This window comes from Corylus avellana, chromosome ca5 (genome assembly GCF_901000735.1).
Source record: "Corylus avellana chromosome ca5, CavTom2PMs-1.0".
In the NCBI taxonomy this organism is placed as follows: Eukaryota; Viridiplantae; Streptophyta; class Magnoliopsida; order Fagales; family Betulaceae; genus Corylus; species Corylus avellana.
The window spans coordinates 22,288,472-22,313,248 of NC_081545.1; the positions used below are offsets into that span (position 1 = coordinate 22,288,472).

Sequence of the window (24,777 nt, forward strand, 5' to 3'; positions counted from 1 at the left end):
TTGTCCATCAATTCTTTATTTTCCCGAGCCTCCTTTCTTTGGCCAGCCAACTCTCTCCGAAGGCCCGCTATTTCTTCACTAAGTGAGCAGTTTCGTGCTTCACGAAAAATTGCCGGGGCCTCCTCCTCAGCTGCCGCTGAATCAACTACAGGTTCATCTTCGGCCATCGGCTCGGCCTCATACTCTTCCGCACCAGCTGCTGGTGCTGGAGCTACCCGGGGCATGTGGGAGAGACTCTTGTTCCATTGGCGAATGCCAAATATGGGAGTAGTAGTGACTGGCTCATCAGCTGCGGTACCATTGACACCTTTCTTCCGAAGGATGTAGGAGATTAAGTATGGGAAAGGCAACGCCCATGAATGTGTGGACTCTGCTCCTCCAACGTGCACCCCATTCCAAAATTTGTGAATTTGGTTCCAAATTATGTCGAGAATGGAGTACCAAGCACCTTTATGGAAGGCATAGAATGCTTGAAGAAATTGATCCCGCCTCTGAGTTTTGTGCCCCAAGGGAAAAGCATTACGGTGTAATACGGAGTCCACAAACCAAAGCCGTTGAGGTAGCTTGGATCGACTGCCAGCATTATGGTGGGCATCGGCATATATCCCTTCACACATGTCCTCAATGATTTCTGCCAAGTAGAATCTGGCCGGTTGCTCAGCAAGTTGTGCGGCTTCTGGAGGGTGCTTAGCATTGCATTGAAGGGCAGCAGCAAAGTCGGCCCATGTTACGTCAATAGCTTTGCCTTGCACTTTGGAAGAGAGGGCTGCCAGCCTGTTGCAGTCATGAGACAGGTGGGCATAAAACTCGATCACCAATTTTCTGTAAGCAGTGGGGTGACCGGCTTGAAAAACTTTTTGAGCCCCCGTCGCTTGAACTCGGCGACCGCCCATTGAGTAGCCTCAAGATTTTGAAGGTCTTCGCGAATGGCGAAGGTGGTCTCAACTAGCAGCTCCCACTCCTCAAAAGTGGGCAGGGGAGAAATGGCTCAAGTATCGGACCCTCGTGAGGACGAAGCTCGAGTTCTTGGCATGATGAGCTTGATTGGGACTTTTGTCAAACACCTGGTGTGCACTAGAGATAGCCAAAATTGCAAAACAACGCAACTCCGCTCAAAACCCCCTGCAAAAACACCAAAATCCAACCACAACAAAGCAATGTGGGTGGATGAACACCCACAATTGCAGAAATATGAGAAAAAAAAAAAAAAGTTGCGGAAGTGATCATGGCTGGGGTGTTGATGGGAATGGGGAACGGGGTGTAAAGTAGAGGTGGTGAAAAGTACCTGGTATGATTGCCGGAGAAGAGAACCGTGTGGTGGCTGTGTGGTAGAGGTGGTGAAAAACGGTGGAGGAGTGGAGGAGTGGTGAAAAACGGTGGAGGAGTGCCGGAGGTGGGTGCTTGGAGAAGAAAAATATGTGGGGTGTAGGGGGAAAGTGACCTAAAATAGGTCACGTGGTGTGCTATTCGAGTGCGCTCGATCGCACACATAGTGCGATCTATCACATTTTGACAGCAGTGTGCGTGTTGTTTCTGTAACTGCGCTTGATCGCACCCAAGATGCGATCGATTGCAGTAACAGAATGTTCAAAGGTATAAATTCGATTACTGCGATCGATCGCACCCAAGATGCGATCGATCGCAGTAACAGAATGTTCAAAGGTATAAATTCGATTACTGCGATCGATCTCAGTAACAGAATGTTCAAAGGTGTAAATTCGATTACTGCGATCGAGCACACCCAAGGTGCGTTCGATCGCAATAACAGAATCTTCAAAGCCAAAATTCCATTACTGCAATCGATCGCAACAAGTATGCGATCGATCGTAGAAACAAAATTTAATATATATATATTATTTTTATTTTTTGAATTTTTGTTGCATAATGTACAACAACTTTGATAGTGATACAATCAAATGATAGGATCAAGTGATAATCAAAATTGAAACAATTGAAATTAAAGGTTCGTTCAAACATCTGTTTGATCATAGTACATTTGTTCAATCGATCATGATAGGATCAAATGATCGATCAAACTTGAAACAATTGAAATTGAAGGTTTGATTGAATATACGATCAATCATAATGAATTAGTTCGATTGATCGTGATAAGATAAAATGATTGAAACAATTGAAATTGAAGGTTTGATCAAATATCCAATCAATCATAATGAATTAGTTCGATTGACTATGGAATGATCAAATGATTGAAACAATTAAAATTGAATGTTTGATCAGACATCCGATTGGTCCTACCTAGTGCATTCGTTCGATCGATCGTGATAAGATCAAATGATCGAACAAAATTCAAACAAATTAAATGTTCGATCGAACATTGAATTGAAGTCTAAGCATTTTATATTATATTAGTGCATTACTTAAATTGATCGGGATACAATCAATAAAACTTGACATGATTGAAGGTTCAATCAAACATTTGATAAAATCAATTCCGATCGATACTATTACATATTAGTCTGATCGATCGTAATGGGATCAAATGTTCGATCAAACATCCGATCGATCATAATGAATTAGTTTGATTGATCGTGATATGATTAAATGATCGATCAAACATCCGATCGATCCTAATGAATTAGTTCAATTGATCGCGATAGGATCAATCGTTCGATCAAACATTTAATCGATCATAATGAATTAGTTCGATTGATCGTGATAGAATCAAATGTCCGATTGATCGTGATAGGATTAAATGTTCGATCAAACATCCGAGCGATCCTAATGAATTAGTTCGATTAACTGTGGTATAATCAATTGATAGATCAAACTGGATACAATTGAAGGTTCAATCGAACATTCAATTGAACTGTTAGCTTTTTATATTATCTTAGTGCCTTAGTTATATTGATCTTATATTATCTTTGGATTTTGTATTATTTTATAACTAATTATAAGATAAATATCAACTTAATGATCTTTATCATAAAAATTTATTAAACGCAAATTTTTAGTTAATATTATAATAATAAAAACATATTATAAGAGAAAAATTACAAATAAATAAATAAATAAAAATTAAAAAATTGGTAGTATATATATAATTTTTTTTTGGAAAAATATAAAAAAGCTACCAAAAGTGCCAGTCGTTTGCAATATAACCCCCCAATATTCAAAAGATACTAAAGTAGCATCCCGAACAACCAAATTGCATAAAAATGCACTTATTTTTAATATTCCTATAATACCCCTATTATTTTAACAAATAAATAATAAAATAATTGAAAAAAACAACGAAACAATTTTAAAAAAAATAGAAGAAAATCAATGGGCGAATAAAAGCAAAAGAAGAAAATGTTTTTTTGGAATAAATAGTAAATAATTAGTCACTGTAGTTGGCATAAATTACAAATTGCTTCATGTTTTTTTATATTTTTCTCATTTATTTGGAGGGTTTTTTTATATTTTTCTCATTTATTATTATTTTTTTAAAAAAAAAAAAATGCCACAAGTAGCCACTAATTGAGTTGCACAAAATAATTTGCCGCCATCTATTAAAAACTGGCAGGTGCTCAAATTTTCGGAGGTGATTTTTTCACCAAATCCCACGACCAGCTGCAGCTCATCTCACTCTCACTCTCACTCTCACTCTCTCTCTTTCGATCGCTCTCTCTCTCACTCAGTACTCCGGTGCAAGTTTCTCTCTCCGGCAGCTCTCTTTCCGGCCCACCTCTCTCTGCCTGCTCTCACTCCGGCACACTTAACGCTCTCCTGTAGCTTTCTCTCCGGCTTACCTCTCTCTGGTATGAGTTTCTCCTAAACCCTTGAAAACCTTAAATGAGTTTCTCCTCTTTCTCCTCTCTTCTTCTCTTTCTATTTTGCATCTGCTGTTCATGGGTTGCATTTTTGCATCTAAAATGGTTGATTTTTGTGGTTTCTATACTGTTTCCTGTGATTTTGAGTATTGGGATATTTTCAAACATAGTAGGAGGCTAATATTTCATCATTTCAAGCTTCTGTTGGGTGTAAATTTATTCAATTTTGCTCTTCATTTTCTTGTCATACTGTCTCTGGAGAAAATCCAATTGGGTGCAGGGTTTTCGAATACTGTTATGTTAATATGCAATTCCATGAATCTAAATATTGGTAGTAGAGTTTCAATTAGACGAGGCATCTTAATTTATATGAAATTTCTTCCTATTTGAGTTTTTTTTTTTCTTTTGCTTGGTCTTAAGACTAGTGTCAGTTTTGAGCTTTGGACAGGCCTTGAGTTGAGGTTTAACGAAAATGCCTAACTTAAATGTTTGCGTCTTAAAAGTATTTGTAATATCACACTTTAGGTGTGGATTATGCTTGTGGCATGGGCAGTCCTGAACCATGACAGTTTTGCATTTTAACTGTATCTTGTAAAAGTTGAGTCTCTCTCTCCCTCTCTTTCTTGTAATTTTAGTTTTAGATTTAAGTAGCCTTACATTTTCTATGCTTAATTAGATGTTTTAAAATATATGAGCTCAAATTACAATTCACATGATATGTAACTGTCTTTGCTGCGCTGCTGCCCTTCTTGGTGTATGGAATATTAAATCATAATCTAGGCTGTTGGTTGGAATGTTAGCCTCTCCATAGAAAAACAAAAAGGGAAGCTAGTAATATTTGCTATAGTCATGTTGAGGCCTTAGTCTTTGTGGCTATGGTTTTATTCTCTAGCAAATCATTAGAACTTAAAAAGAGAATAAAAACAGGTTATTGGCTGGGATAGCTTTTAAGCTTGTGTGTATCTTAAGATTTTGTAGATTTTATAACTCTACTCTTTTGATCTTTGAAGTTCAAGTTGGTTCTATCATGAATTCTTTTTTAGTGCCTTTGCTTTGATCGAACCACCAATTGGGTTGTCAGCCCTCCTTTCGAAACCCTGCAATACTTGGGGCATCAGTGACAATTATCTTTAGTCATATTTGTTTATGGAATCTAGAATGCATTCTCTACTTTTGCTTAATGTAAGAATAGTCAGATTATTCTTTTGGCTTGGTGTGTCAATATGTGGGTGAGAGGCTGCAAAATACACATAGTGACATGAGCCTCTGAGCTTAGGCCTATGGGCCCCAACAAGAAGATAGTGTCTGTAACCGTTCTTTGGGACTTTGCTATTCTGAGATTTTTTTTTTTTTTTGTTAGTCTTCTTATATCTACAGTTCCTATCTTGAGAATAAGAATAGGTTTAGTTACTATAGACTTGGTGTGTTTCATGTTACTGTAGCATCAAACTTGCCAATGGTTTTGATCTGTTTTGGCTACTTCTAGTTGGCTTTGGTCAATGATCTGTGAAAAAACTTATTCCAGGGCTACAGTTAAGTGTTTTTTAGGGCCTTAGAAAAATGGTTGTGGTTCTCTCAGGCAGATTATCAGGAATTCACTGTGACTAATTTGGCCAGAGTGTCTAGATAAAAGAGCTTCAAAACCCTAATTTCTAGTCCCAATTCCATCAACTAACAATCTCCCCTCACCAGTAAACCTTTTTTTTTTTTTTTTTTTTTATAAGCAAAACCTATATGTTAGTGTGCTATACTTTTAGTGTGCTATACTTTGGAACGTTTAGAGTTGTCCTGCATCATTGAGCCATCACACAAGAGGATGAATCTGATGAGGTGGTCTTGATAGAATTGTGAAGTTAGCATTTTGTCAAATATAGATTTGGAATTGGGACATACAATGTTGGTTTAGTAGGTGTTACTCTATACTGGAGGTTTTTATCTTTTGCTTTTCATCAAGATAAAGTAAATCTTTTGCTTTGAAGTTTTGTTAAGCATACTGCTGATGAATGTTCGTGAATCCCCTGGTAGTGCGATCGATCGCATGCATTATCAAGGCAAATGTTTCTGGTACTGCGATCGATCGCAATACATACTGAAGTTAAGCCCCTGATAGTGCGATCGATCGCACTCACTACAAGTAAAATCTTTCTGGTGGTGCGATTGATCGCACTACGTACTAAAGCCCTTGATAGTGCGATCGATCTCACTCACTACAAGTAAAATCTTTCTGGTGGTGCGATCGATTGCACTACATACTGAAGCCCATAATAGTGCGATCGATCGCACTCACTACAAGTAAAATCTTTCGGGTGGTGCGATCGATCGCACTACGTACTGAAGCCCCTGGTAGTGCGGTCGATCGCACTCACTACAAGGCAAATGTTTTTGGTAGTGCGATCGATCGCACACGTGATCGTCTAAAGACTTGTATTCCTACTGCATCTCTTCCTTCTTCTCTTGTGGTTGCATTAAACCTCTTTTCTTCTCTTGTGGTTGTATTAAACCTTGCTTCGTCTCTTATTATTACTTTTTGATTAGTTTTAAGTCTTATTCTTTTATTAGGATTATGTTATTAATTTTCTAGTTCATATCAATTTATGTTATCAAAGTTGGTATGGTACATGATTGTATTGTCTGTTTTATTTAAGTTCAATAAGAAAGCAGCACAGTAAACTTGAAGCAAGACAACATTCTATAATAAATATCAAAGCTAACAACAATGCTAAAAAATGTAAAATTGTCATTGAGCTAAACTAGTAAATAAATTACAAATAGAAATTTGTTCTAAACTACTAACCCACTTCTAGAATATTTTGTTAGTTAACATGGCATTGAGCTAGCATCAATATTTGAGAACAGACCTCCCGTTTAATTCTATTAATTCTTAAGAATCTGATCTTCTAATCCCTTGTGTCGTACATGTACGTAACGAATAACCTCTAATAGGGACATTAATATGGATAGGAGTTGGATGCGGGAAAGTACTCGATGTTCACATCGATTTCAAAAAGGTGTGGAAGACTTCATGGGAATGGCAGTTAAATCAGTTGATTCACGTGATATGACAAAGTGTCCATGCCGTGATTGTGAAAATCGATATTATTCTCATATTAGCGAAGTGAAGGGTCACTTGTATATGAATAGATTTACTCCGACATACACTCGATGGATATTTCACGGGGAAGAAGATCATTTTAGGTAAACACTTCTACAAACATGCACACACTTACAAGTGAAATGATGGAGGAGGTTGATGCAATTGAAGAATTGTTAGACGATGTATGTATGGGGACATTTGTTGATGCTAACATCGAAGAATCCTCTACTTCACAGGGCCCCACAACTAATGATCACGAACAAACAAGCTCCTTCTACCGATTTTGGGAAGATGGTTTACGAGAACTTTATCCAGGTTGCAAGAAATTTACACAAATTGCTTTTGTACTGAAGATGCTTCATATAAAGGCGTTCTGCAACATGAGTAACAAGGCGTTTGATATGATGATTGACTTGATAAAGACGGCCCTCCCAGATGGAGAGACATTGCCACGCTCGTATAGAGAAGCAATACAGTTTAGGCGACACGTGGGATTTGGTTACGATAAGATACACGCATGCAAGAATGGTTGTTTGCTTTTTTGGAAAGAACATGCAGACAAAATGGTATGCCCAAAGTGCAACAATTCAAGATGGATTGATGGCAAAGGCAGAAAAAAGTAATATTCCTCAAAAGGTCTTACGGTATTTTCCAATAAAATCAAGGTTACAACGGTTGTTTATGACAAAAGAAATGGCCAAGGAAATGCAATGGCACAAAGAAGGTCGAGAAGATGATGGCAATACTCTCAGACACCCCGCCGATTCTATTGTATGGAAAGAGTTTGATAAAAGACATGAGAAGTTTGCAAGTGATTCCCGCAACGTGCGACTTGGTTTAGCAAGTGATGGTTTCAACACATATGGTAATATGAGTACAACATATAGCATATGGGCAGTAATGTTAACGGTGTACAATCTTCCTCCGTGGATGTGTATGAAGAGTCCAAATTTAATGTTGCCCCTTATTATCCCAGGGCCTTCAGATCCTAGAAAGAATATTGATGTATATTTGCGGCCATTGGTTGATGACTTGAAAGATTTATGAAATGAAGGCATACGCGTGTACGATGCATCAAAGAAAGAGACATTTCAATTGCATGCGACATTACTATGGACTATAAATGATTTTTCCGCATATGGAAAATTATCTGGGTGGTCTACAAATGGAAATCTTGCATGTCCAGTATGTAATAAGGATACATCGTTCAGGTATTTGAAGTATGGGCATAAGGTGTGCTTCATGTGTCATTGTCGGTGGCTTCCTTAAGAGTATCCATGGCGCAAAAGAGGAAATTTGTTTGATGGTACAGAGAAGCATAGATTGGAACATAAAGAATTGTCTGCAAGTCAATTGTTGAAACAACTAAGGGATGCTGAGGGTTTACAATTTGGAAAAACAAGCGGGAGAAAGAGAAAGTACACATATGTTGTGTTGAATTGGAAGAAGAGAAGTATTTTCTTTGAATTGCCTTACAGGTCAAGCTTGAAACTACGCCACAATTTAAATGTAATACATATTGAGATGAACATATGTGAAAGTATCTTAGATACGTTGATGAATATTGATGGAAAGACCAAGGACACAGTCAAGGCACGGAGAGATTTACAGTTGATGGGTATACGCAAGAATTGCATGTGCAGCCAAATGGTGAAACTTATAGGATGCCACTTGTGAAGTACACCTTGACAAGAGATGAGAAGAAGAGTTTATGTGAGTGGTTGAAAGGTGTTAAATTTCCTGACGGGTATGCATCTAACATTGGTCGATGTGTGAACAAGCTTCCTGGTAAAATTTCGAGTATGAAAAGCCACGATTGTCATGTCTTCTTACAGCGCTTGCTTCCTGTTGCAATTCAAAATTTCTCTACGTCGGAAATACGAACAACATTGACCGAGTTCAGTACCTTTTTTACGCAGTTATGTGCACGGACGTTGAAAGTTGATATCCTGAAACAAATGAAAGTCGACATTGTAATAATTTTATACAAAATGGAAAAAATATTTCCGCCAGCTTTTTTTGATGTTATGATCCATCTAGCACTTCATTTACCTCGGGAGGCCGAGCTTGCCAGTCCCGTACAAAACCGTTGGATGTATCCGTTCGAAAGAGAACTTGGAAGATATAAGAAGTGGACGCGTAACAAAGCGTGTCCAGAGGGGTCTATTGTCGAGTGTTACCTAGCTGAGGAGAGCTTGACCTTCTGTTCCAGGTATCTTCGAGGGATTGAGACAAGATGGAACCATGAACGGAGAAATGTTAACATTGATGTTGTAGAAATGAGCCAGCGCTTGGATGTGTTCTCCCAACGAGTTCGGCCGTTAGGAGCAGCTAAATTAGTAACACTGAATGCTAATGATTTTGGTAGGGCACAATGGTATGTGCTTACCAACTGTAACGAAACGGCCTCATATTTGGAGTAAGTTTAGTAATGGTCTTTGTGTTTTACCTGTTACAACATGTTATAATTATAGGGTTGATGATCATTTACCAATACGTTTATTTTTCATGCAGTGAACATTATAATATGATCAAAAGAGAAGGCGACCGTGACATTGATAAAAAGCATGAGGCTAACTTTGAACGTTGGTTCCATAAACGTTTATATAATAGTGGGCGTACTGCAGACAATGGCTCAAAACAATTATATGATCTTGCATGTGGGCCTGATCATCATGTTAGATCGTATAGAGGTTGCATCATGAATGGGGTTAGGTACCACATGAAAGAATGTGCAGAAACTCGTACTACCCAGAACAGTGGTGTTTCTGTTTCAGGTGAGGACAAAACCTCAATAACAGAGTATTATGGTGAGTTAAAAAATATTCTAGAGTTACGTTACCCTGGCCAAAATCTTGTGTACTTGTTTGAGTGCAATTGGTGGGACACTGGGAGTGCAACAGGAGTACGAATGGACCAAGGCTTTACGATTGTGAATACTTCTCGTAAATGGTGTGAATCTGACCCGTTCATCTTAGCATGTCAAGCTTTGCAAGTGTTTTACTTGGATGATCCCAAATTGGATGGTAATTGGAAAGTGGTGCCAAAGTGGATCAATAGAGACATCTATGATATTCCAACAGTACAAAAGGGAGATAATACAGAAGATGACCATAGACTCAGTGATGACGTATACCAGGAAGGTGAATGTGTTGGGGGTAATATGGTCTTTGTTGATGAAGCAAATGTTGAAGCCTCCACTCGATTACGTAGAGATGATGCGACAATAGCAATTGATGAATTATATATTCAACTTGATGCAAGCATGTTTGCCAACGATAACTTGCCGGACGAGGACCATAATACAAACTTTGATGAGGAAGAGGAGTTATCTAGCGACAACGATATAGACTCTGAACACAAAGAGGACTCTGAACACGAACAATCATCTTCAAGTAACAGTGATACAGATTCTGAATATGAATCTGATGATGAAATGCGTTGAACATAAGCTCACATTTGGTGTAAGTACAAAGTGTATTAGCATATTTAATGAAGTTGATGCTCTCTTTCTCTCTCTCTCTCTCGCTCTCTCTCTCTCTCTCTCTCTCTCTCTCTATATATATATATATATATATATATTGTGGTGTTTTTTTTTTTTTTTACTAGCATGATTATTATATGTTTGTCAAAAATCTTGAACATGCTAAATAGTTATAATTTGACTAATATAATTTTTTGGTTTTTCAGTTGTTAACAGATTGATCATAACAATGACAACAACAGGACGTAAACGTGTTCCAGCAGCACGAGGCCGGGGCCATGGTCAAGGTCGGAGCCTTATTGACGAGCATGAGAGCTCGACTCCCAATTCTGGGTTTGGTGATACAAATATGCAAATGTCACCCTCGCCCCCCCTCCTCCTCGAGTCAGTGGATGGGCATCCTTCGCACGAGTCTAATAATCCTATTCACTCAGTGGCAGGATTGGATTCACAGGGAGTCGCCCCTACTGCATCTTGTAAGTTCATGAATTATATGTTTATGAAATGTTATTTTTATATTATTTTGGTTTGTTATAGACATTTGACACTATACTTTTCCAAATATAACTTACTACGTTACTATGTTTTGCGTAACAGCTACCACGTCTGTCAGAAGTGTAAGGGGTAAGACCTATTGTAAGAAGTTGAGTGACCACGTACTTAAGAATGGTCCTTTAGTGCTAAACATCCCAAATAGACACCGGGCAGCTGTAGGTGAGAATGCAGCATGGTTTGCAAGCAAGATTGGGGAGATTATTCGTAACATGTGTGAACTCCATCACGGTGAATGGAAAAAGGTCCCAACTGAGGAAAAGAGCAAGTTACTATTCCATGTTCAGGTATGAATATCAATGTAATGTTTAAGAATATGTTTCATATGAAAAAATAATGTGACACATTTTTTACTATTGTTTTCTTATCTATTATGTATCAGTCAAACTTCGCACTGAATATGGAACGATACGAGCACATCAAAGCTGTTGAACATAAATTGCGTCATGCATATGCTAGGCTTTGTTCGAACTTGTATAGGGACCACTACAAGAAATATTTTGAAGGCATTCATAAAGACGATGATGAGGGGATTGCCAAGGCTAAGGCTATTGGGAGGGAACAAGTGCCAGCAGGGTATGGTCCTGAATAGTGGAACCTAATATGTGACTCATTTGATGACGATAAATGGAAGGTAAATATATATTATTATACTGATTAGAAAATTCAGATTGATATAATTTGCATGCACTTGAAGACATTTTATGAATAATTATGTTTTTTTTTTTTTTTTTCTCCAAACTTCATAGAAAAAGTCTGAACGAAATATAAAAAACAGAAGCAAATTGGAAACAAAGCACATAGCTGGGACTTGTTCATTTGTCAACGTTATTTACAAAAGGGTAAGTATCTCGTAGCATAATTTAATGAAAGTAACATTATTTAGTATAAACTTTGATTATATGTATTATGTGTAGGAACAAGAAACAAAAGTGAAGCGCAATCCTGTTAAACTATATGAGGCTACCCATACAAGAAAAAAGGATAAAGAATTTGTGAACGACAAATGCAAAAGTCTATATGTAAGTAAATGTTTACGCTCCGATCATTAAGTTGATTAGTGAAGAACATGAATAGTAAACTTGCATGAAGTATATATTAAACTAAGGCCAACTATGACTTGTGTAGCTTCAGATGCAAGAATTAACAACCAGTGAGGCCTTAGAGGAAGGCAATGTGAAGGGAACAAGTGTGGAGGACCGAATGCAAGAAATAGTCACACAAGTGCTAGGGGGCCGACGATCTGGGGACGTTAGAGGAATGGGATGCGGTCTTATTCCTACCCCTTTAAGTACTTCATCTCAAGCGTTCGCCTACTTCGACAACCATGATGAGTGTAGGAAAAGACAAAAAGATACTCAATGCGAGCTTCAACAGACTAGAATCGAACTTCATCAGTACAGGGAGAATCTGCAAGCCAACGCTGAGGAAACGAACAAATTGAAAGCCACTGTTGAGTTCTTAATGTCATGTATTGGAGGGTTAGTGAAACTTTACCTATGCATTAATTTTACAAAAACACACATACTACGTAATCGTTAAAAAGCTTATTGATCATTATATGAACTTCTATTATTCTTAGGTCTGGAGGGAGCTTGATTGGAGGTGAATCAAGTCAAGCCAACAATTGAGGGAGCTTTGGAATAACCATTTATTTAGGATGTACTTTTTGATACCATCTAGTTGGGATATATTTCTTGATACTATGTATTTGGATAGTTGTTGGTACTTTCTATTTGCTACTGTGCATTTGAGTATTTGTTGATAGTGATCTGTTTGGTAATGTATATTTGTTGGTACTTTTTATTTGGTTTATATTATGTTAAGATATTCGCAAAATTTTTGGTTCAACAACTTTTGAGTTAGTAAATCTCCCTTGACATGTTTATCAAGGTTAAAGAACTTTGAGTAAACAATGTAAGAGAGTAATAATATCTTTCTAAATTTTCTTTTTAAGTGTATGCAGGATGACAGGAGTACAAGAAAGTTAAACCACCCAAGCAGGTTCTCACTTTAATATGTTTCATGAAGAAACACATTTTTAGTATCTTTTTCTCTATCATATTGGGTTTCATTCTCATTGTCTTTGATATTATATATTGGTTCATTGTGGTAGATTACTCAAATTGCTTATGAGGATGAATTGGCAAGGAAGAGGATGCAGATAAGTACTTTATTTTGGGTTCTGGAATTTTGCTAGCCATGGATTGTAAAACATATATTTAATAGTTTTCTTCCTTGGCAGGATTGGTTCATGGGGCAGTTCTCACATATTTTTGATGATTTTGATGAGGTTAGTCCTTTTGAGTTATGTTTCTTGTGGGCATTTAGATTAGTTTGAAGATTGTTGTTTGAAGTGGTGAAGTAGTGTTAATGCATAGTAGTCTTCTCCAAAAGGTGTTAAACTTTTAAACTTTGCCAGTATTTGTGGTTTCGGCTTGTGTTTCCAATGATAGGTGTCGTTTTGTAGTTTTAAGCCATTATTCATCATATGTTTGGCCTTTATATTATATCATTTTCATAATTATAGGATAAAGAGGTATAACATCATATAAAATTCAAAAATCACCATTTTTTTCCTTTTACATTCTCAACAAAATAATGGAGAATCTGAATTTTCGCTTTTTTTTTTTTTCTCTTTCCATTTTCTCTTGGTCTCTTTTTCGACCCCATAGATACTACTGCTTTGTGCTTTTTCTTTTACTAGGAGTTGTGATTTGTTGTGTGGCAAAACAAACTATGTTATGTTATGTTTGTCCCCAAAGTCTGATTTCGTCAAACATGTAGTGTGCAAAATTGTAACGAAGATAATTGATTTCTTCTACTGGTTGATAGTTTGTTTGCCTCTGAGCAAGATCACATCTTTGTGTGTTTGTAGGTGGTTTTGTCTGAGTTATTCTGTGAGAAAGAAACTTGAGTGGGCATTTGGGTCAGAGCTATTGCCTTCAGTAATGGGATAAGTTCATTTTTAGTAGAACGAACCTTCTTCAGGTGTTTCCTTAATTAAATGGTGGGTACCAGTTCAAAGTTTATAACGATGGATTGATTATCATGCATAATGTACCTGCAGATCGTTTTTGAAATGTAACATGAGAATGAAATAATTGAGGGAGAAGGAAATGATATATGTCTTGGCTTCATTTGGGAAAGACAAGGTGATGTCTAAACAATACAAGCCTCCAAGCTTACAAATATCTCAAATAAAGAAGATTTAGAAGAAAGGAGCTTCTGGAAGTACTACCAAAATGACTTGTCAGGATTAGAGTTAAAACATATGACATTATGAGTCCTTGCCTAAAGTTAAAATGTCATTTTGAGTGTTGGATAAGTGTTAAATAGTGTATATCATAGTTTCCAAAGTATGGGTTGTGTGTCTTGTGGACTAGAATGGTTTCAACTTTAGCATTATCCCCAAAACAAGGAAAAGTTCAAATGTAAGAGTTTACGTTATAATAGCTAGGTAGGTCTGTGGTGATCCCGGTTGCTATACTCTTAAGAACCTGAATGTCTTGCATCTTTGATTTTGTGGTTATTATTCTTGCTGATTTTGTTGGTCTTTATTTTCCTTTTTCGTTTTCAATCAGACCCTTTAAGAGAAGTATTCCGTTGATAATTTTAGCAATCTTGTAATTCTTGAATCATGCGTAAATGTCCATTCGCTATACTTGCAGTCAAAATCGGAAGGCCTAGGTACCGGGTAACAAAGCAGTTTGATCCAGAGACGAAGCAAAGGTCTCTTCTTTTCCAGGTGCGTGTTTAGTTATTCCTTTTTTATTTTCCCTATTGTGTTTTGATTGTATATATATTATCTTTCTTGCTGATAAATTGGTAATGAAGAATTTTGTTTATGGATATAACTGCAGTACAATATTTTTACTCTTGATTAATAGATAAAAACCTACTGGTTCTGCGATCGATCGCACTCGACGTGCGATCGATCGCAAAAGGCCAAAAACCTACTGGTTTCGCGATTGAGCGCATGCCCAATGTGCGTTCGAGCGCAAAAGGTCGAAAACCTACTGGTCCTGCGATCGATCGCACATCGTGTGCGATTGAGCGTAGATAATTTTTATTTTTTATTTTTTAGGACCATTAGGGTCCACTTTGTGGACGCTGATGGTTAACTATCAGGGTTCACTTTCGTTTGGACGCTGATAGTTATTATTATTTTTTAAAAAAATTTTTATGACCATTAGGGTCCATTTTGTGGACTCTAATGGTTAACTATCAGCATCCACTTTCGTTTGGACGCTGATAGTTAATTTTTTTTTTTTTTTTTTTTTAATTTTTAGGACCATTAGGGTCCACTTTGTGGACGCTAATGGTTAACTATCACCGTCCACTTTCGTTTGGACGCTGATAGTTAATTTTTTTAATTTTTAATTTTATTTTTTAGGACCATTGGGGTCCACTTTGTGGACGCTAATGGTTAACTATCAGCGTCCACTTTCGTTTGGACGCTGATAGTTATTTTTTTTTATAAAATTTTTTAGGACCATTAGGGTCCACTTTGTGGACGCTAATGGTTAACTATCAGCGTCCACTTTCGTTTGAATGCTGATAGTTAATTTTTTTGGACCATTAGGGTCTACTTTGTGGACACTAATGGTTAACTATCAGCGTCCACTTTCATTTGGACGCTGATAGTTAATTTTTTTTAAAAAAATTTTTAGGACCATTAGGGTCCTCTTTGTGGACGCTAATGGTTGACTATTAGCGTCCACTTTGAGTGGACGCTAATGGTTGACCATTAGCGTCGACTATGCCTTCCGTTTACATCAGCTTTAGGGTCAAAACATTTCGGCTTTTAGCGTCTACTTTGTCGACGCTAAAAGTGATCATTAGGGTCGACTTTAAGTGGACGCTGATAATCACACAGTTGATCATTAGGGTCAGACTATTAGCGTCAGCACCTTTAGAGTCCAAAAGTCGACACTGTTGTCAACAGCGTCGACTTTAGGATTTTTAGGGTCCACTCGGAGTCGCCCCTAAAACCTAAATTCTTGTAGTGACAAGCTATATATATCCATCCAAAAATGGCATTTGTCCGGTGGTGAATGCCCCCACAATCTTGACTTTCTTTACATTTTTTGTTTTTTTTACTCCCTTTCTTTATTCAATGAATGCAGCTCCAAACGTTTTGAGATTTCTTTTTAAAATTTTTAGTTTCTATTTTTATATAAAAATAATTTTTATTGCTTCTTGCTCATAAAATTCCCAAAAATGTAGGATTCATATTTGTTGCAAGACATTTAGTTTCTATTAGTAACGTACTTTAATATGTTATATTTATATTCAAGCCAAATCACTTATTGCTTTATAATGCCAATAAAAAGAAAAAGAAAGAGAGATTCTCGTTAGCTAAACGAAATTTATAGACTTCTTAAACTCGAAATTCTTGAAGTATATCGATTTGATGATACACTTTTTATTCAGTTACAAAGTGACGTACGTCCTGCAAAACAAGAAGTGCATGCAATAGCTATAAAAAGAGTAAAACGAAGCTGTTTTCTAGACGGGGCATTTGAACCCCTCCGGCGGAGTCTTGCCACAGTCAACGAGAAGCTGAAGAGCAATTGGGACGATGATGTTGATATTCAGAAGCTTAGCCTTAATGGTGGTGCAAAGGCAAACGGCAGCGTCTAAGTCCGCCAGTCCTTGCAGCACGGGGCAGCACGTGTCCTTTGCACTGCCGCCAATCCCTACGTGCACAAGGCCACCCAACAAGTCCACGCACGCGCCTAGCTTGAGAGTGTCAATGGAGCACGTGTTTCCTGCCGGTGGAGTTGGTGATGGCACGACAGGCGGTGACTGTGGAGGTCTAGGTGACGGCACGACTGGTGGGTTGGGCACATAAGGTGGTGATGGGTGGGGCACATAAGGAGGTGATGGGTGAGGCACATTAGGTGGTGGGTGTGCAGTGGGAGGTTTCACAATTGGTGGTTTGGGTGGAGAAATATGAGGCGGATAGGGTGGTTTCACAGGAGTGGGTGGCTTAACATGTGGTGGATGGCCACCGTGGGGTGGCAAAGGATGACAGGGAGGGCAGTTGGATAAAGCAAGAGAAGTGATAAGCAAAGTGGCCAAGTTTAGTAGGAATAACAGATAAGAGAGAGCTTGCTTCCCCATCTTTATGTTATTTCACCAAGTATTCAGTGAATGAAGTACTCTCATATCATGCTTTACCCTTCTTTTATAGGCACAAGCCGCACAACAATCAATTGCCCAGTCCCCAATTGCCCGGATATGGGTCCTTTTGTGGGTCCTGCAACTTTTTGTTTCTGTATTCAATTTAGTGTCATTTCTCTTTTTACCCATTTAATTTATCTTAATATTGCGTAGAAACAAAAAAAAAAAAAAAAATGAAGATATATAGCCGTCAAAGAATTGGAGATAGATATTGGGAATTGGTTTGCAAAAACTTGTTTACGCGGCCAAAAAAAAATAATTCCCAAGCCAAAATTGCTATTTAAATAAAGGAAAAATATAATTTAGCCCCAAAAACTACCAACTAGTTGTAATTTGGCCACTTTGTTAGTCATTACAGTCAAATAAGATCAAAAAAAATTTCAATACTATGTTGTTTTGGCAAGGTTAAGCTACTAAAATACATTTTGAAAAAAAAAATCAAATTAATTAAAAAACTAAAATTAATTAAAATTGATATAGAGATCCAATTCTCCTACCTATCAAACAGTAGAAGTAAAGAAACTGCAAAAATGTGGAAAGAGAATGGAATTTGATTTCTCTTTGTTGTTGAGATCCCTACACAGACCTGTCGAGATTACTTGTTCTGGGAAGGATTTGACTTGCTTGGTGGCGCCTTCCGCAGGCTTGTCTCAACAGATTTCTTGGGGTCTTCCATGCCTTCGCCTAACTGGTTTGAGTAATTTGAAGAAAAGGAGGTGATAGAAAGTAGCAGCCTCCTTGGTTGATTTCTGTCTCTTGGATGAACTCTCATCTCTTGCTTGAATGATAGTAAACAGCACATCAGGGTAAGCAAACAAATCAAGGCAAAGAGAGTAAACAAAGCTCTCTGACTGCTTCTCATGTTGGTATTTGGTTGGAAGGAAAATGAAATAGAAATGATCCACAGATGAATATTCGGTGCTGATAATATGCAGATCTCTTTTCAAAAAGGAAGGCAATTCATGCTTGTTTCATTTAGTTCGTGCTTAAATACTTTGATACATAAGAGGGGATTTTATTGGTCCGGTACCGGCATGGAGGACCGAGTTCGTGGAGCCGGAGGCGATATGGTTGGTTTGGCTCAGATACAAATTTTCAATAAATTCACTCTGTTTCTTTTCTCTTGGGTTCGTGGGTCTCTCTCTCAATATTCGGCCATAACGTCCTCGCATCCAGAAATGAGAAATTTAACAGAAACACATTGAAATTATTAATAAACCCAGAATCAACACCTAAAATCAATAACGCCAACTGCTAGTAACCCACTAAAATCACAACCAGAGAGTCCATGGAGGATACCTAACAGAGGTTATGGAAATCAAACAGACTTGGGTTGTGGGTCAGCCACCTCATCGCCAACGTAATGAATTTGATTTTTTTCTCAAAAGGACATTTTAGTAACTTAACATTTTTAAAACGACGTGGTATGAATTTTTCATCCTATTTGACGGTAATAACTAATATAGTGACCAAATTGCAACTGGTTGGTAGTTTAAGGGGCTATTTTATCACTTTTTTCAATATTAGGAGGCTAAAATGAAAATGACCGATAGTTTGAGGGGCTAAATTATATTTTTTTCCTTTAAATAAAATAACAAAATAAAGAACACTTAGAGAAAAAAGGGTCACTCTTGGCTTTGGGCAAAAACTTTTGATTCTTCTTCTTCCAAGAACACAAGAGATCTTAGGGATAACGAGGCTTTTAGATCTTCTCAGCAATGACCCACAATAACCAAGAGAGTTTGTGGACTCTTACTTGACTTTTCAAATCTTAAACTTTGTTCTTCTAGAATTAACTCAAAAACAATTAATTCTGATAATTTTTTTGAAGAATTAATATGATGGGAACTAATGAATTGATTTGAGAGCTTATTCTCTTACTTGAGTCACTAATTTTACATTATTTTCATATTTGTGATATCTTTATCATGTGTATATTATTTTGGTATGCCGACCAAAATGCTCTAGCCAGAGACTAAGAATAATATATCTATAAAATCTATCTCAAGAGAAAATTTATTGTTACTCTATTCCTTGACAAAGAATTTGGATTCCCTCTTAAGAAACGTTTTCCCACATTACTACATGTGATTTCCTAACACACTGAAATTATTGACTGTACTCTAGTTTTCACCCTTGGTGTATCAAAACAATCTCCATTTTACATATGAGTCAACAATTATCTCAGGATTTAGAATTGAAATTATAAGTAGTCTTTAAGCGTTATTGTCTTTCCCTGTAGAAAATATTTTGTGGAAAGACAGTTCCTTGGTCGGTCTGTTTAATGCATAACACCTACACATCAACCCAAAGTCTCCTGCTTCATTTGATTATTGTAAATCGCCGCGATTTGATGTGTAACAATCTTTCTTAAATGGAATGCATAGTTCCATTACCGATTGCAAACTTTTTAACTTTAAGACTACAAGGATTATGGACTAAGCTTGTGTGATAATCTCGTACTTACACCCATAGCTATATTCAATGTAATCCTAAGGCATTTCACATGCACAATATATATGATGAACTTTGTAATAAGCATATAAAGATATTTATATACTATATGCTCATATAATTTAACTTATATTCATTACAAATATTTTAATGTTAACATAAAAACAATTGGGATTTATGGTGCAATTTCTAACAATAGATGAGATTATAACTACTATATGTCCTCTTTTATTCAGTAATTATCTGAATAAGATACTTTTATGAGTTACCCTTATAAACCATTTTTTATTATTTAACTCTGAAATGCATTTCTCCCCCTACTCATTTTTTCTTGACATTTCCTAAAGAAAAAAAAAGAAAAAAATCAATTGTGCTCGTAAAAATATGGATCCTCTTCTATTGTCCTTTTTCATTAAGCAATTATCCAAAACACTCTCAATCACTCAAAAAAAAATAAAAAATAAAAAATAATAATAATAATAATAATAAAAGAAAAGAAAAAGGACAAAACCACTCAGATTTCATGGATCGCCAAGGCTGGTTGCATCTTTCGCTGAATTGAAAGGTGTCGGCCACTTCTATGGCAACTATATCATTTAATAAAAAAATCGTAATATATATTATTTTACAGCAACTCTTAAATACTTTTCTTTTTAACAAGAACAATGAAAATTACAATTTTATTTTACAATGTCAACGTAACAATTCCAACAAACTCTTATATCAGTCATTGTAGGATAGTTATGACACAAAAATATTGTATATAACATTTTTATTTTAACAATGACGGACAATATTGTGAGAATAATTGTAAAATAAAAATATAATTTTTAGCATTATTCATTATATATTTCTTCTTAAGATAAAGATCTATAACAATTAACTGCCTAATTTATTAGTAACATGGTTAACAATTTGATCCTAATAATTTGAACAATTAATTACTATAAATCCCTATACATAAGAAAAACCCAAAATTAGATGTGCAACGGCCACGTCCAAGAGACACTGGCCGGCCACATGCATTAGGGTTTGTTCTCTCTAGATGTCAGGGAGAGGAGTGAGATCTGAGACGCCATGGGTCCCTTCTACTCCCTTCCTCCTTCCTCCCCCTCCATTTCTCGCCTCTTTGGAAGTCTTTCTATCCACCTCTATTGAGGCCCTACTTTGCTTCATCGGAAGCATTATCCGCCTCTTTTGAGTCCCTATCCCACATATCAAACCCTTCACCATAGTCAACACTGATTTTCCACCATCTCTATTGTGTTTCTCGCCGAATCTGTCAAGGTTCTCAACTCAAAATCTTTCAAAGATAGATCTATTTTCCTACTCCAGATCAACATGATACGCGCTTCCCCACCGACCACCTCCCGCCCTACCGTTTGCCGATGTTTTGCTTTCTGTGGGTTTTGTTTTTATTTTATTTTCTCATGTATTTTCTGTTTCTTAGTATTTTGTTTTTTGGTTTGTTTGTCTTCTCTCTAGATTTGATTTCAGTAACAATCTATGAGGTAAACAGTAAAGGTTTAGTCATTTTCTAAAGTTTTGTTTATACGAATCCTTAAGAGTAACTGTATTGGGTTTCCGGTTTGTCTTTTCTTTTCTTCTGGTTCTTTTCTGGAGTAAATCATTGATTGATGCAGAGGAGTTTTCAGACATATAGAAAAATTGTTACTATGGTAGAGACAGTAAAGGGGATTGCGTTTGAAAATGTACTTGTAGCGGAGATGAAAAAACCCGAAAATCAAATGACAGGGCAGAGGCTATAGACGTGATTCGTTAGAATTTGCTGCAGATCTGAATGATGGGTTGATGATATTCAAAGATATTGTCTTGTAATAGTATGAGATGCTATTGTGTGTCATAGATAGTATTTGAATTATATATGAAGATTCCAAATTGTATCCTTGGCATCGTACTGAAGGAGCATTTTACTAAATTTGACTGTTATATAAAAATTTTTTAAAAAAAAATGTTAAAAAAAATAATGATAAAGACCCCAAAATTAATTACCCAAATTACAGGTTCCATAAACCGATCAATGTGTTGGTGCCAAAGTGGAACAAAACAAAAGCTTATTTAATTAGCAACTAGCTATCTCAATATAAATATTCAAGTTCATCGTATTGACTATTGAGTAGGATAACCCTTAAATATTAGGCAGTCACGTACACTCTTATTTCTTAGTGTCTTTTTCCTGGCTTCATTAAATATCATCCATTAAATAGTAAGTTTCTGGAAAAACTTCATTTATACCTACCTAAGTATAACAACCTCAAAGTTTAAAAATTTGAAATGTTGATATCTCATGTTTTAACCTCTTTTAATATTACATTTTTTTTTTGTTAAAATGCCCATGTTTTTTTTTTTAATTAAAAAAAAAAAAAAAGTGTTGGACTCACACATGGCCAACTGTGGATTTGGACTAAAGGTCGATCGAGGGTCACCAGAATTTTCACTTTTTTTTTAAAAAAAAGAGAAGAAATAAAAGCCCTATTTTAGGATTAGGTTTCAAACGGGTACTATCACTTGCAATTCAAAAAATTCAGACCATTCATTAAAAAAAAAAACAATTTCATTTAGCCACATAAGTAAAAAAATAATGAAAAAACAAAAAGAATTAATAGAAGTTGACGGGTAGCCGAACTATCCCTTGACGTGTTCGACCACCCCCTAACCCTCAAGCGGGTAGTTAACAGCCCAAAAATAGGGTTGGGGTAGGTCGACCAGCCCTTCATAGGGTTAGGGTGTGTGACCGGCCCTTTTGGGGGAGGGGGTGTAACTATGACACTAAGTAGAACTATGATTGGTTTGATAGTGTATGGAAATAAGTATGAGTTGAAAATTGAAGGCTATAAGTAGTTTAAGCTATAACCATGATTTAGACACATTTATGAAATTTTATTGTTTTATGAGAATTAAGAGCTATAGTGTATTTGTATTGAGTTATGGAACAAGATTTAAATTTTTTTCTAGTACTACTCTACCTTCCGTGAGAAGTTTATTATTTTACCTTTCGCTGAGTAATTAACAGTTAAGAGGGTATAAGTTTGTAAAATATTAGTTTAAAATTTGATACAAATGTTAGTGAAGGTCTTGGAAAAATTTATATCGAAAGGGGTCAAAACATGAATAAGAAATAGGATAAAATGAAAAATCAGTCACTATAGTTTACTTGATTTGCAATTAGCTTCATTTGGTATCAAAATAAATACAAAAGTCATTGAGGTATGTTAAAAAAATAATTTACTCATTACAGTGAAATTTTGTCAACTAACTAAACAAATTTCAATAGTGTGACATGTCTTAGCCAATAAAAATGTAACACATGTCCTATTTAAGTCAGTGTCATACTAACTGAATCTTTTAAGTCAATTGACGAAATTTGACTGTAGTAAGGAAATTATTTTTTTGGCATACATGTTAGGAACCTCTGAGTTCATTTTTGGTACGATAGGAAGCTAAGTATAAATTAGGTAAACTACTATGACTAATTTTACATTTTTTTCCTAAGAAATATGTTAAGATAGGGAGGCCAAAACATGGTAGTGAAAATCATCTCTTAATTTTTTCTTCTTACAAGTTATTCTTGATTCAAAAACTAATTTTTAGCCGCACATTATGTTATCGCAATTATTTAATAGTCGTATAACAATTCACTAAATAGTATAACCGTTGGCAATTGATAAGTAAAATGCTGACCATCCTAATATCAAGATTAAAATCAATTAGAAAAAAATATATATATATCATAAAAAAATTGATTAAAAATTAGAACAAAAATAGTTTATGAGCTCTAGTTTTGACATGCCTAATTATATACATGATAAGAGAGCTAAATTAATATATGAATACTATACGGATGAAGCCCTATATATGGAATTGTCTTGTTGTAGAAGTCATCTAAGGACAATTGCTCTCTCTCTTGAAAATGAAATGGGAAACTAAAGCTGGTTTGGGGGTTTTTTTTATTTTGGTGGGTTCTGTGATGGAAAATATAGAGAGCTACTTGATAGGGTGGGTGCATAGGGTTGAAGATATGGGTGGTCTAGCTTTTTGTTTTTTGTCCCCTCCACCGTCACTTTGAACGATTTCATGGAGCTTCTGGCTTCTAATTTTGCAAATTCAGAGTTTCATGAGTGCCTTATAAGGCCAACTGGCCAAGTCTTTTAGGGCCAAGCTTTTAACGGATAGATTCAGAGACAATTGGGAGGGAGCATGGTCCATGCCAGTCCCCTTCTTGCTCCGTTTCTAGAATGGAATCAAGATTTGTTATATTGAAGAGCTAAAGTTCGAATGAAAGGTCAAACTTATTTTTGATAGAGCCAAACATAATTTTTAAGCTTATATATATATATATATATATATAAACGAAATTCTAAATAAAAAAATTGAAAACTGGGCCATGGCCATTCTTGGTCTATTAATAGTTGAATGTCGGATTGAGAGTGTGTGAGAGTAAAAGTTTGTATAGCTTAGGGATGATCACTCGTATGAGCATTCAAATACACTTAATATATATATATATATCAAAAGTTCTATATATATATATGTACGTGGAAAATAGCTACAGTCACAGACTAAATTATATACAGATCAAGGGGAGCTATGGCCTTGATTTTATTTTTTTTATTACATTAAATATACATGTACTTGTAGGCTTAAAAATTAGATTTAACCTCCATTAAAATTAAGTGTAACTTTGGCACCTCAGAATAAAAAATCCTCTTAAATAGTTAAGAGGGTATAAGTTGGTAAAATATTGGTTTCAAATTTGATACAAATGTTAGTGAAGGTCTTGGAAAAATTTATATGGAAAGGGGTCAAAACATGAATAAGAAATAGGATAAAATGAAAAATCAGTCAATATAAGTTACCTGATTTGCAATTAGCTCCATTTAATTGGTATCAAAATGAATACAAAAGTTACTAAGGTATCCCCAAAAAATAATTTACTCACTACAGTCAAATTTTGTCAACTAACCAACTAATCAAATTTCAACAGTGTGACATGTCTTAGCCAATAAAAATGTAACACGTGTCCTATTTAAATCAGTGTCATACTAACTCAATCTATTAAGTCAATTGATGAAATTTGACTGTAGTGAGTAAATTATTTTTTTGGCATACATCTTAGGAACCTCTGAGTTTATTTTGGTATGATTGGAAGCTAATTATAAATTAGGTAAACTACTATGATTGATTTTACATTTTTTCTCCTAAGAAATATG

General features: G+C 36.0%; 1 protein-coding gene across 1 annotated transcript; it reads right to left on the reverse strand.

Annotated features, from left to right (window-relative positions):
* Positions 1-16,260: 16,260 nt before the first annotated feature.
* Positions 16,261-17,084, reverse strand: LOC132182897 (36.4 kDa proline-rich protein-like). The gene has a single exon (XM_059596264.1). It carries the CDS (start codon positions 17,030-17,032, stop codon positions 16,415-16,417), a length of 618 nt encoding a protein of 205 aa, XP_059452247.1. The 5' UTR covers positions 17,033-17,084; the 3' UTR covers positions 16,261-16,414.
* Positions 17,085-24,777: the final 7,693 nt, after the last annotated feature.

Coding starts and splice junctions, on each gene's coding strand:
- LOC132182897 (XM_059596264.1), bottom strand. CDS start 17,032: ATGGGGAAGCAAGCTCTCTCTTATCTGTTATTCCTACTAAACTTGGCC.